Source organism: Bubalus bubalis, chromosome 11 (assembly GCF_019923935.1).
Source record: "Bubalus bubalis isolate 160015118507 breed Murrah chromosome 11, NDDB_SH_1, whole genome shotgun sequence".
Lineage (NCBI taxonomy): Eukaryota > Metazoa > Chordata > Mammalia > Artiodactyla > Bovidae > Bubalus > Bubalus bubalis.
The window spans coordinates 19,226,237-19,239,987 of NC_059167.1; the positions used below are offsets into that span (position 1 = coordinate 19,226,237).

General features: G+C 50.3%; 1 protein-coding gene across 15 annotated transcripts in view; it reads right to left on the minus strand.

Annotated features, from left to right (window-relative positions):
• RGS6 (regulator of G protein signaling 6) overlaps nucleotides 1–13,751 on the minus strand; it is a 639,493-nt gene that overhangs the window by 15,208 nt on the left and 610,534 nt on the right. For 8 of the 15 annotated variants that reach the window (XM_044924776.2, XM_025295259.3, XM_044924780.2 and 5 more), the window contains one exon: nucleotides 5,695–5,761. The exons of the other annotated variants lie outside the window; for them this stretch is intronic. In XM_044924776.2, the coding sequence (XP_044780711.2) occupies nucleotides 5,695–5,761 (67 nt within the window). The remainder of the gene's footprint in view (nucleotides 1–5,694; nucleotides 5,762–13,751) is intronic. 15 annotated transcript variants of the gene reach the window in all.

The window sequence follows — 13,751 nt, forward strand, 5'->3', positions numbered from 1 at the left end:
GGCTGGAAGGTGGTTACTCATGCAGGACGCAGGCAAGGCTACATGCCTGCCTTCCAGCTTGGGGGAAAGAAATCCTGCAATCACCCTGGCTTAGCAGCTGCCTCTCTTCTGAAGAGCTGAGGTTCTTATAATTTTCAGGGATCAAAGTGAAATCTGACAGCGGAGGTGTTCAGAGATGAGCTGCCTCGAGGTCTGTGCTGCTATGAGCTTGCTGGGAGCTCCCAGCTACCTTCACTGCCCAGAGAGAGAGGAGAGTTCCCGCCCTGCACCATCTAGGGCTCTTTCCTCCCTCCTCTTCACCCCCATCCTCCAGTTTGGATGGGTTTGCAGGAGACACTGAGGGAGGAGAGCAGTCATTCTGCCTCTGCCTGGCATCTTGCATAGTTACAGGGGGAAGGCGTTTTTTTCAGGGTGTGAATGTGTGCTGTTCCTCAATGCTGGTCAGTTGGGAATGGATCACTGTGCCAGGAAACTGCTACCAGCTCAGCCTGAGGCCTTGGCGTAGTTGAGTGAAGCAGCTGAAGGTGGTTGAAAATGCTATTAGCCGGCAGCCTTTGTCCAAGTGAAAAAATATACGGTGATTAAGAACTGAGCTGCAGAAGGTACATTCCAGAGACACCAAAGCTTTGCATTCAGACAAAGCGCTTTTCACCTTCGAGACATTTGGCTAAGTTTAATCCAATAGAATTTGGGATCCTTCAATTTCATGGACCATGGGCTCAGGGCTGGGATCACAAACACCCACACACATTCAATTCCCAGCCTCCACGCTTACTAATCATTTCAGCTCTGCAGCCATCTTGATGGCTAGAAGCCTGGAAGAAGGTGGTCATGGAATCCTTTGTTTCTAAAAGGAAATGCACAAAAGGAAGAGCTCCCTTTTGTATGGTGCTTCAGTAAAAATCAACATGCTGCTTGACATGCCGTGGCTCTGTGCATTGCACGTCCCTGTATTAATTAACAAAGCATGCATCGTCACCATTACCAAGAGCTTCACCACTCACTTACCTGGGAGACAGGTGCTAACCTCTTTGACTGGGAGAAGGGCTGTGGTTCAGAGGGTAGCCCTGGGGGATCAGATGGCACACTGGGGACAGAGGAGCCAAGCACTGGCAGCTCAGGGGCAGGACCTTTTGCAGCACTAAGAAAGTGGAGACATCTGAGCTGCTGATGAGATTTTCTTGCTGATTTGTCCAGATGACCTAAGACCACAGTTACAGATTGCAAGTCCACTAAGTCCAAACCCAGGCTACAAGGGGGATGGAAATCAACCTCGGTTGTCTCTAGGGCAGAGGGATGTAATTGACTGAAAAGGGGCATGAGGGAACTTTCTAGGGTGATGGGATGTAGGTTACACTGGTACATATATTTGTTAAATTCATTGAACCATACATTTCAGATCTATTGATTTTGCCACGTGTAATTATGCCTCAAAAGAAAAAAAAAGATTAAAAATAATCCATCTATCACATCTCTGCTTTGAAACTCCCCACCCCTTACTCTTTTTCAGTTGCTGTCCCAGCAACCTTGCCTTTTGGCTGAATTCAACGCTTCCCCCTCTGGTATGGGGGAAACCCAGATTCCTCTGCTTGAGGAACTAGAACTTGCAATAGAACTAATTTGGAACATGATTTCTAGTCTCCATCGATCCAGGCCGATCACCTTGCGCTGACACACAGATGTTTTTCATCCCTGCTAATGAAAAATGGTGTTTTGCTGAATAGGGCTTATGAGGTGACCTCAGCAGGCAAGACGTGGGAGGCCCCAGAGATACGCTGTCCTTTCAAGGAGACTGAAAGGTAACTATGAGTAGTTGATGCTCAAGTCCATAAACGAGGAGTGTGTGTGGCAGGTCTGTAGGGGACTCACTGGGGAGAGCGGTCAGCCCCTGACTAAGAGCTGGGTAGAAAGGAGAGGTCCTGGCTTGCGTTTATCAGGAGGTGGAGGCCAAGGACCTGCCCGACTTCCTAGGTGACTTCCCTGGAGCTTGGTCGCCCTGGTGCCCCTTCTCCATTGAGCAAGGCAAAAGGGATGATTTCAAAAGGAAGTGTAAGGAATTCTGTGGCATCTCCTTTCTCGATGATGGTTAAAATTGGGGCGAGAGTGCCATTTGCTTGGGATAGTTTAGGGCTGAGAAGCTTTGTCGGGGGATTGTGGGAAAATCCACATGTGATAGAGAATCCTTTGAAAACACTTTGACTCTCCTCTTCCATCATCAGAAAGATGGGCAGATGAAGTGGGAACTAGCCAACGGTTACCCACAGCTGATCCATGGCAGAGCTAGGCTGGAGCAGCATCTGGGGAAGAGAGGTTGCTTCTGGCTTTCTCACTCTTTGAGGGGGTGGGAGTGGGGTGGGGCTGGGGAGGGGGAGGGGCAGGCCCCCTGTGACAAGATCCTCTCCTGGGGTCTGTGTTACTCTTGGGTCCTTGCTAAGCTTTCTGATCTCTCTCAGGAGCTGAAGGGCATTTTATTTGGTTTTAAAATATTTTCTTCATTCAACCGTTTAAAAATCAGATACCACAAATATAAAACAAGTCCCCAAATCAAAAGATAGGTTGAAACTGAATTAATTAAAAAAAAACTCAATGGATAAAGAATTAATACACAACGTGCATGCATGCTAAGTCGCTTCAGTCATGTCCGACTCTTTGTGACCCTATGGACTATAGCCCACCAGGCTCCTCTGTCCATGGGATTCTCCAGCAGGTATACTGGAGTGGGTCACCATGTCCTCCTCCAGGGGATCTTCCTGACTCAGGGACCGAACCTCATTTCTTATATCTCCTGCTTTGGCAGACAAGTTCTTTACCACTAGCACCGCACATTAAACCTATTTAAAAAGTAAGGAATATGGTCAAAATAAAAACAATGGATTCTTCTGTAACAGCCCACCGTCTTATGTATGGTAATATAAATAAGTAGTCACATTTTCTCATGTCAACGGTGGGTCTGTGGACTCACACATGCTGAGAGCAATTCCCACAAAATGTTCCTGGAACAATTAGCAGGTTCAGACACCTCACTCTACTCCGTATTGGCAACTAGCAGTGCTTTATTTTTTAACTTATTTTTAAAAATTTAGCAACTATGAGTTGCCAGCCCTCCTGTCTGAACTAAATGTGAGAGGACCAACCTCTATGCCCTACCTCCCAGGGACTTTCTGTTTGAATTTTTTATTCTTGCACGGGGTGGCTTTGCTCCCTCCTTTTTCAAGTGCCCTCCTATTCTACTCACCCAGACCTTGATGATAGCAGCATGGGGACGGTCCCCTTACAAGAGACACAGGTTAGCTGTCAAGGACAGTTACCCACGGCCATCCATTGATCAAACATTGAGCAGCTGTTGTGTGTCAAGTATGCTCTGCCTTTGACAGACACCTGCGCCCATGTCCACAGCATCCTTTCCAGTTAGGTCTCCCTTTAACACCCGCTGGACACATGAGGTTGAGCTACTAGCCTGAGCATATACAGCTGGTCAGTGGCCTTGATGGCCCATCCACCGTCTCCTTGGTACATGACCATCACTGTCAAGGAAGGGGACAGGTGGGAATGCTCAGGACTAGGGACTCCTCCAGGCCCGCTCATACCAGGCCACCTCTCTGGGCAGGTGATTTTCTCAGCCTCACTGAGAAAGAAGCTTCAGTTCTTGGGCATAAACTTGAGAGCATCCAGGACATTTCTGCTCTGCCTGACGGGCTTCCCTTTGACTTTGGCTGCTGGACTAAGCTGAGGCACAGCTCACTGCTGCTTGGTGCTCATGGATTTAAAGCGGTGGCTGTTGGACAGGCCAGTGAGGCTGCCACTTCTGCTTGTGACCTTGTGTTACAGGCGCTGACGCCCCTGGGATCTCCATAGCAACAGTCCCGGGAGGAGAAAGGCAGGTGTGATGTTCACCTTTCCTAAGGAGGGGCAGGCAGATGCTTCACTCCAGTTAGAAACGAATCCCTGCAGCAAGCTGGCTGGGGGAAGCCCTTCCTGGCTGCTGTTCCTGGCGCTCCTGATTCCTGTCCCCTTATCACGCTCATCGCCTCTGGGGCTCTTCTGCAAAGTTTGATCTCTACCTGTTAGTTTTGGTGGGTGATGGGAGAACTTCCTCCACAGTCCCCATCTGTGCAGGGACAAATCAGCCACTGGACAGGCACGAGGGATGCCGAGAGTGACAAGGGCTCAGCAGCTGTGCCCGACATGGGTGGTACGATGCCCAGGCACAGACTCCCCAGCCTCCTGTCCAAGTTGTGCATTTCCACTTTCCCTGCTGCGTTTTTCTCCGTAGGCAGGAGAAATCCCCTCTGTTAGTACTGGATCTCTTATCTCCTTCCTCTAGCTCTGATTGAATAACCCCGGTGCTCTTTCTATAAGCAGCCTGCCCCAAGTTCTCGGTGGATGCAGGGGTGGAGCAGAGGCGGGTATTCTGTTCACAAGGCCCCTCAGTAGCATGCCTTCCTGTAGCTGGTTCCGGGCTTGCCTCTTCCTCTCCTCCTCCTCCTTAACAGTACTTTGGCATCTCTGCATTGGTTCACTCCAAGTTAGGCAAGAGCCAAAAGACTCAAGGAACAGGGACATGGTTCAGTTGCTATTGGCAACAACTTGATTCTACTTTTTTCCCAACTAGGAAGTTCAAGCGACCCAACTATGGCCACAGGGGAGAGTGCTGCTGAAGTTTAGTGGATGAGACAGCAGGTGGGGTCACTGTCTGGGCAGTGCGTTTGATTCTTCTCAGGACCCACGAGGACATCAAGGGCACCCCACCCTCCTAAGGGCACGTCTCATCTCCTGTGAACACATTCACGCAGAACACATCCATGGGTTGGGGTCCTTGGTTAAGCCAGCTGCCAAGGCAGGGTTTCGAAGGCAGAGGTGGTCAACATGCTGACTGTCTCCCACCGCCCCAAAGCATCATCTTTCTGGGGATGTCCAGGTTCTTTTAGAAGCATATGCAAAGAGGGCTGATTCATTTCTCTCTCCTCCCTATTATCAGGAATGCAATTAGGTGGGCATTTATCAGACAGGTATTCCTAATCTGAAAAAGTGCAACAGGGGACAGGTCAAGCAGCATTTTTCAAGACATCTCTGGGTTGATGGAATTCCTAGCCACTGGGAACCTTCTTACTTCCCTCTGAACCCTTTTCACATGTCCCTGCAATGCTGGACAGGCGATGGGTTGGTTCCTTAGCCCTCTTCTCCTCTGGTGGTCTAGCAGGTAGAAAGGTGAGATTTTCCCGTTTCCTACAGGACTTGGCCCTGGGCCACAGATGAAGAGTAATGGAAGCTATAAGGTGGGGACTAAGCTTAAGGATGCTGCTGTTGGATTTAAAAGCATCTTCAAATGTAGTGGGCATTTCTGCTAGGGGCCCAGGAATGAGTGGTAGGATCAGCACCCAAAGACATTATTTGAACATTGCCTTTGGGACAACAGACTCATCTCCCTGCCACTTCTGGAGCCCTTGGCTTCTTGCTTCTCAGGAAGAAAAAACAAAAACAAAACAAAAAACTATAGTGTAAAAAAAAACAAAAAAAGGGAACATCAAAAAAAGGATGCTGCTAACCGTCCATGGAACTAGGGCGCGAGAACAGGAGGGGTGGGTGGAGATGAGGCCATGGACACACAGATCATCTCTTCTGGTTTGGGGAGCACCTTCTGTTGCAGAAGGCCCCCAAGGAAGGTTAGAGCGTGCGGACGCCGGGATCACTCACCCACTGCTGGAAGGAAGCCGCCTCGGGGGTGAAATGCAGCGGCCATTCTGACTCTGCGCCAGCAGCACTAGGCAATTGTGTTTTTAGGAAGGGAAGTGAAGAACAACTTATCCAGCTGAAACCGGTGGCTTTAGGGGAGCCCCTGCCCAGACGTGCACCCAGCAGCGGCAGCAGCAGCGGCGGCGGCAGCAGCAGCAGCGGGCAGGCGGTCCACGCGCGGAGGCACAGGAAGGTGTGACGCGTGTGTGCCGCACGCACCATACACTGGACACGGAAGCGTGCAGCGGCCAGGCAGCACATGCACCGGTGTACGCAGCCGTGCACACGCCCATGTGCGTGTTTACACCACAGGCACTTACAAGAGCGTCTCGTGCAAGGTTCCTAAGCAACCACGTGTTTGGCTGTAGAGCTTTACCTCAGACTCCTAAGATGCCCATCTAAAGCATTTACCTTAAGAGACATCTATAAACCCGATTTTCCTCAGGACAAAGCCATTTGTGTCAGAGGAAATGGCTTCTGTGCTGTTTCTGGGGCTGGTTTACGAGGGATTTCAAGGCATCCCTGGATTTCAAAGCCACTTGGTCCTAACTCCTCCGACAACCCCTCTTTGTAGTACAGCACTTAAAAAAGAGAAGCCTCTGTTTATCTGGCAGAGGAAACAACCACGCACGGGAGGCTGCGTGGCTCAGGGCGGCTCCAGCCGGGCAGCCAGCAATGAGGTGAGGGTTTCTGGGAATGAGGCTCTGTCATGTAGGGCGCTACCTCAGGAGAACTGGAGTTCACGCTCTGCTAGGGGAGAACTAGCTTTGGTCTGGATCTGGAAGCAGGAGGCTTCTTAGGGTCCTGCACCTCAGGGGACGGGAGCAAATGCCAGATCCTGGCAACATAGGCAGTGCTTCCCTGGTGGCCCTCCCCATGTCCTGGCACCACGCTGCTACAAGCCCCCGGGTCCTACAGCTTCCTGGGAAGAGCAAAGGGGCCCTGGGAAATAGACCACAGGGCAGAAGCCGGTCTGCTTGGTACCACAGTCCCCCCGTTCTGAGGGAAAGCAGAGAAACCAGCTCTCTGAGTTGACTTTAAAAATAAGACAGAAAATAGCTACCATTTATTGAGTAGGGTCATGAGCTGGTTGCTCTAATAAATGGATGTGCTTTGCACACACTGTCGTATTTGAGATATCTGTGTCCCCATCCTCAACTGCTAAATAAATACAGTAATACCTACTTTGCAGAACACTGTTGGAAATCAGATAAAGAATAAGAGCTAAGCGTGGGCTGCAGGTAACATCATCATAATAGAAAATAATAACAATACAAAGAGTTACGCTTGAGCTTATATACTGCAAACACTATGCTAAGCATCTTTTGTATTTTTTCCCTCCTAATCACTTACTCTTTTTTTTTTTTAAATTTGGCCACTGCCTATATAGCATGTGGGACCTTAGTTCTCCAAGTAGGGATCAAACCCACACCCCCTGCATTGGAAGGCTGAGCCTTAACCACTGAACCACCGGGGAAGTCCTTAATCATTTCCTCTTATCTCCCTTTTACAAGGTGTGGAAACCTAGGCTTGGAGGTGCTGCCTGAGTCACAGAGTTAAGTGGTGGAACTGGAGGAGAACCTAAGTCCCTCTCAGGCCAAGATATGCACGACACGGATGCCAACACTGTGACACTGTGAGCACCCAAGACACGGCAGCTGTTTTTGCCATGCCCTCATTTAGTGATGGGCTTCCCTGGTGGCTCAGATGGTAAAGCGTCTGCCTGCAATGCGGGAGACCCGGGTTCGATTCCTGGGTCCGGAAGATCCCCTGGAGAAGGAAATGGCAATCCACTCCAGCACTCTTGCCTGGAAAATCCCATGGACGGAGGAGCCTGATAGGCTCCATGGGGTCGCAAAGAGTCAGACACGACTGAGAGACTTCACTTTCATTTAGTGACAACATCCACCCCAGGCAGCAGGTATCACTGTACCCCTTGGGCAAGTGAGCAACTTGCCTGGGGTCTTATCCCAACTCCAGGTGGAGAAATAGAATTCAACTGGGGCTGCCCAACCCCCAGCTCGAGCCCCTCTCTACATTCTGGTGGGCACTAAAGGGATGTTGTTCTCGGGGGCAGAGCTAGTAGGTCATCTTCAGTAGGGGATGAGAATGCAGTTGGGGGAAATATCACTGCCAGGTTTTCAACAGCATTTAACCCCAGATGGTTGGTGCTACTCAGTCATATCCCAGATAGCCAACTACCAGCTGGCTAAAGAGCTGTGCGATGGTTCAGGGCAGTTAGCTCTCAGGGGACAGTTGGAGCCTCTCAAAAGAGACTCCTGCCAGGGCAAGATGCACCTTGCTGGGTAGTTCTCCACACAGTCCTGGGGAGGATGGAAATAAAGGGGACTCAGATATCACACCTGTACAAAGCTGTTGAAGGGCAAGCTGGGGACTCTGGTGGCCACCCTGTCTCTCCCCAACCCCCACCACATGCCTTCCTGGTGATCCTTCTCCTAACATCCTGCAGATCTAGAAACAGTTCAGCAAAGCTGTGATTGAGGGCCAGCAAATAATGGGCTCTGAAGCTGTCATTACCAAGGAAACCATCCTTGAGGATATGACCACAGGATGGTGACCACTCTCAAATGCTAAAGGTTGGATCCTTTACATATTTAGAACCTTCCAGCATTGTTGAGGACAGAGAATCCACCAGCAGTTCCCCTTTACTTTTGCTGCAGCTCCTAAGGTTTGATTGAGTTTTGTGTCAACTGCTCCATGTCTATTTCCCAACTTAACTCGCTATGATGTAAACGCCAGGTCCTCTATCCTTACTTGACAGTCAGTCTTTTTCCATTAGGGGTGGGGATTCAGATGCACCATACTCTTGGTGTAAATGAGAAAGGCCAGGGGGCAGGGAGTAAAACCATTCTCCAGTCCTGTGAAAAAGTACAGTCACGCTCCCCACTTTGGATCTCCATCTCTCTCTCTCCCCTACCTCTGATATCCAGGCATTAATCACCCACAATAGAGTTTTAAAGGCCTGTTATGAGGGGACACGGGAGAAGGAAATGGCAACCCACTCCAGTATTCTTGCCTGGAGAATCCTGTGGACAGAGGAGCCTGGAGGGCTGCTGTCCATAGGGCCGCACGGAGTTGGACACGACTGAAGCGACTTAGCCTGCATGCATGCATTGGAGAAGGAAACGGCAACCCACTCCAGTGTTCTTGCCTGGAGAATCCCAGGGATGGGGGAGCCTGGTGGGCTGCCGTCTATGGGGTCGTGCAGAGTCGGACATGACTGAAGTGACTTAGCAGCAGCAGCAGCATGAGGGGACATAGTAACAATCAACTCTGACTGGGCTTTCTTTAGCTTCAAAATGCATCTTATTAAACCTTTGCTGACTTTATTGGCATCGCCATGTTTAATGAGAGGCCTCAAAGAATTTGAAAGCAAAAGATGAGGAGAGGAAAAAGCCATAAGCTGTAATCACCATAATTATACAATTCCATGATGAGGTGAAAGCAGCCTTGGCAAAGCCTGGGAGAGGAGGGAGTGTCATTTGCAATCAGGTTGGTCCTCAGGACAGTGGGAAAGAATGTGACAGGATAGCTCGTCCCTTCCCTGAGTTGGGCTGAAGATGAGTCCTTACGGCGGGGCCCAGGAGGAGGGGCCCATGAGTGTAATTTCCCCTTGCTCTAAGGTCTCAGGGGGCGTGTTCTGCTCTTGGCCCGGCTGAGAAAGTTGGGTGCCAATTTGTCCACCTGGAACCAGCAAGTCCCATCGGATAAAGGCAACTGGCTCGATCTTCTTTTCTGCTCTCAACAAAACACCCTTTCTGGATGGGAATGATATCAGGCCAAGCTTTCTCCAGTGCAGAGCCAGGGAACCCACCGGCTGTGCTCAGCTTCCCTGAGCCCATGGGTACGAGTGTCCTCCGTCACTAATCTCCTCCCAGGCATTTGGGGAGAGAGTCTTGTTGCCCAGGGCTCAAGTGATTGGCTTAAACAACCAAAAACAAAAGGCAAGGATGACTTCGCCTTGCTTGAATTGCAATTGCTTGAGTTGCAATTGCTTGAAGGGCAGCAATTCCACTTCTTGACAGTGGTCTTGCTCTGACTTTATCATAATCTAGCTTTATTTTTTCCTTCAAGGTAGAGTCAAACCTGACTCCTCTGGATCCTTCTTCTCCAGTCTCAGCAAACTCACTCCATTTGATCTGTTCTCCTTTCCCATAGTTTATTTATAAACCTATGATAACATGCAATGTTTCACAAATATTTAATGCATCTGAGGATTCTCCTTGGAGGAGGTGGGTGGAATCCAGTATAGAACCTGCTCTACAATATCCCTGGCCATTCAACATCTGACTGTTTCCAGGGAGCTCCCTGTTCCTTGAGGTGACATATTCCACCCCTGGGAAGTTGATACTGTTAGAATATTCTTAGTAGAGTGACCCTGCCCATGTCTTCTATCCATTTGTTCTAGCTCTGTCTGGAACAATCCAAAACTGCCCACTCGCTCTGGGAGACAAACACACATATAGTTCCTGATGGAGTCTGAATCTCCTTGCATGCGTGCTAAGTCGCTTTAGTTGTGTCTGACTCTTTGTGACTGTAGCCCACCAGGCTCCTCTGTCCACAGGATTTCCCAGGCAAGAGTACTGGAGTGAGTTGCCATGCCCTTCTCCAGGGGATCTTCCCCACCCAGGGATTGAATCTGCATCTCTTATATCTCCTGCATTGGCAGGCAGGTTCTTTACCACTAGTGCCAGGGCAGGACATGTTTATCTACTTCAGTTTCATCTGACTGGGCTTCCAGAGTCCCCAGCTATTCTTTTCTAAATTGTCTCTAGTTTTGTTGAAGTTCCTGATAAAATAAGAGAGCTTGGAAGCAAGATTCAACACAGTCTAGAGCAACACAGAGAACAATGGAGCACTTCTGACCATTCCACTTTGTTATTACAACCTAAAGATACTTAAAAAAGTGACTGCCTCCCACTTTTACTTCTATCAAGCTTGCAGTCAATTAGAACCCCCAGAGTTTTTAAAACGTGATTACAGTGAAGGCTAGGAATGTCATCCTGTAGTTGTGAGACTGAATTTTTTTTTTTAACATAAATTTTATCTGGTTAAATTATACCTGGTTGTTTGGACCCATCATTCCACCTGAAGGAGATGGTCTTAACATGGCAGACCATACTACCTGTCAAATGAGCAATACCTTCTAGGTGTGCATCTTTGAATATGACTGGCATGTTTGTCTCTTCATCTGAGTCATCAAAAAGGATGTTGGACTAGACAGGGCTGTGGCTGGACCCTTGTGGCCACAATCAGAAACTGCATGTCCCATGGACATAGATCTATGAATTCACCAGCCATTTGGACTCTGGCACTGCCAGGGTAGCTATACACTCTCCACCCCATCCTACCATCCCATCCCTTGAAGTGAAGTGAAGTCGATCAGTTGTGTCCAACTTTTTGCGACCCCATGGATTGTAGCCTACCATGCTCCTCCACCCATGGGATTTTCCAGGCAAGAGTACTGGAGTGGATTGCCATTTCCTTCTGGAACCCGGGTCTCCTGCATTGTAGGCAGACGCTTTACCGTCTGAGCCACTCCCATCCCTTGGGGAGCCCAAAAACAAACACTCCAGGGTCTTTCTCTCCTAGGCCTTCGGGTAATATCACTGAACTGAAGATCCCACTGCTCCAAGCTCTTTTCAGCTCCCCTGTGGTGTCCCAGTTAGCATTCTGCTTCATAGCAACATTTTAGGGATTGTTCCTTCCTATGGATTTGTATCCTGCCTTTCTTCCAGAATACTGTGCTTCCCAAACTCAGAACCAAAGTGCTCATTTGCTGCTTACAAACAGGGAAGACTCCCATGTTGCTTTTCATCAGGAGCTCATTTTGGAGGAATGCCACGGCCATCTTACTTCTCAGCCTTTGAAGTCCTTAGACCTTGAGCACTCTGACATCCAACCCTCCGGTTTGGACACAAGCAGAGTTGGGTCTCTTCTCCCTGACCTTGACATTGGCAGTCTGGTCTGCTTCCTGCTGCTGCTGCTAAGTCGCTTCAGTCGTGTCCGACTCTGTGTGACCCCATAGACAGCAGCCCACCAGGCTCCACCATCCCTGGGATTCTCCAGGCAAGAATACTGGAGTGGGTTGCCCTTTCCTTCTCCAATGCATGAAAGTGAAAAGTGAAAGTGAAGTCACTCAGTCGTGTCTGACTCTTAGCGACCCCACGGACTGCAGCCCACCAGGCTCCTCCATCCATGGGAGTTTCCAGGCAAGAGTACTGGAGTGGGGTGCCATTGCCTTCTTCGGGTCTGCTTCCTAGGTTCCTGCTATTCCAAAGCCTGGCTAGCGCCTGGAGGTTTCTCTCCTGCCCCTTGTGTGATGCCACATCTCCCCTGGCAGGTCCAAGGCAGATTCTGTCCTGGGCAGAAACGGGCATCCCGTCCCCCACTCAGGCCTGCCCTCCCTGCTGCTCATCCCGCCAAGCGCCCTGCCGTCGGTCACCTTCACCCTCTGCCTTCTCACTGGACAGATGGGAGCCCTGGGCTGTCCTCGCGTGGCTGCCTGGGGACAGGTGCCAGAAATCTGACTTCATAAGTGACAAGGAACAGGCTGAAGTCCCACAACCCCATCAGCCGTTTCTCAAGTGGGAGCTCCTTCTAGAAGGACGTCTTTCCTGAGTTGGTGGGGGGTTGAGGGGAGGTGGGAGGAAGGCTCTGTTACGGCAAAGGGCTGCAGGTCAGCTCCCAAAATAGCTTCCCGCCTGGCGCATCCATCCCCGGCTTGCCCCCAGCCTGCCTTGCGGGAGACTGGCAGGGCTGCGATTTGGATCGGAATCAGTGGCTGTAAACACACAGCTGTGCCTTTCTGCCTCACAGGAGTCTTTCACTTGACTGCTCTGCACATTGGGGTCTGGGGAAGGCAGGAGCTGGCCTGGTGGGGGAGAGTGAGGAGGAGGGAGCGGTTTTGCAGTGCCGAGCTCTCCCCTGTGTCTGGGGGCTGAGTCACTGGTGCGCTTTTGCTCGAGTGGGCACTCCTCAGGGAGAGGGTTTTTGGCTGCTTTTGGTTGACAGATGAACCATCAGCTACGATAGCTGGGGGCTTCTCCTTCCCAGAGGAGTGGCAGGGTCTAGGGCTGGGTTTCTCAAAAATGACCACCTCTGACCTTTTTGATAAGTAAAAGTCTCCCCTTTTCCCAGGGTTTCAGAAAGACCTTCTCCAGGGCCCTCATGGAAAACCATTTTATCTCTTTGTTGCCTCTGTATCCTGCCAGCCAAACTGATTCAGCCATCTTAACATTTTATCGTTGGTTTGCAAAAATCAGACTTTTACGTTTTCCTTTTCTAGCTACAAAACTAAAAGAGTAAACATGCTTTTTCAAACTTCACTTGGACCCAAGATGGAGAGAGGAATAGAGACTGGAAGAGACTTAACCTACGGCTGACTGTGACCAGGATAACACGCCCTCTTGTGACCTCTTTTTGAGCATCTCTGAGAGGACGGTGGTGAGCCAGCCCAGAAGTCTCCAGGGACCCAGAAGGGGTGGCTGCAGGAGGGCGGCAGCGTGAAGCTGAGGTTCCCCGATGCTCACACTTCATTTTTTCCCATGCCCTTGCCCCATGCCCAGGGTGACGTGGTAGTACCCGCATGGGGCCCACCTTTCTGCCCAACTGACCTCACCCCACCTCCCAACACACACCCAGCTGAGCATCCGTTCCAGAAGGGTGGGCACTGCAGTACTGGCGTGGTTGACAGGGTGTGCGGTGCTTAACCTGCTCTTTGCGACTTCTCTCTCCCTGCCATCCAGGGGTCACGGTGCGGAATGAGCCCCAAACGATGGGGGCCTGTGGGGTCAGGGGGCTGCAGCACTCAGTTCTGCCAGTGTTGATCCTCAAATCCTTGTCAAGGGATTTTAAATGGACACCGAACTCAGTTCTTTCCTTGGTTTAATTCCCAGCCTCCAGGGTGGGCAGCCACTTTTCGGGCAGGCTCCTCTCTCATCTGAGGGATGATTAGCACAACTCGAAAATCGCAGGACAGAGAAAAGCACAGACCA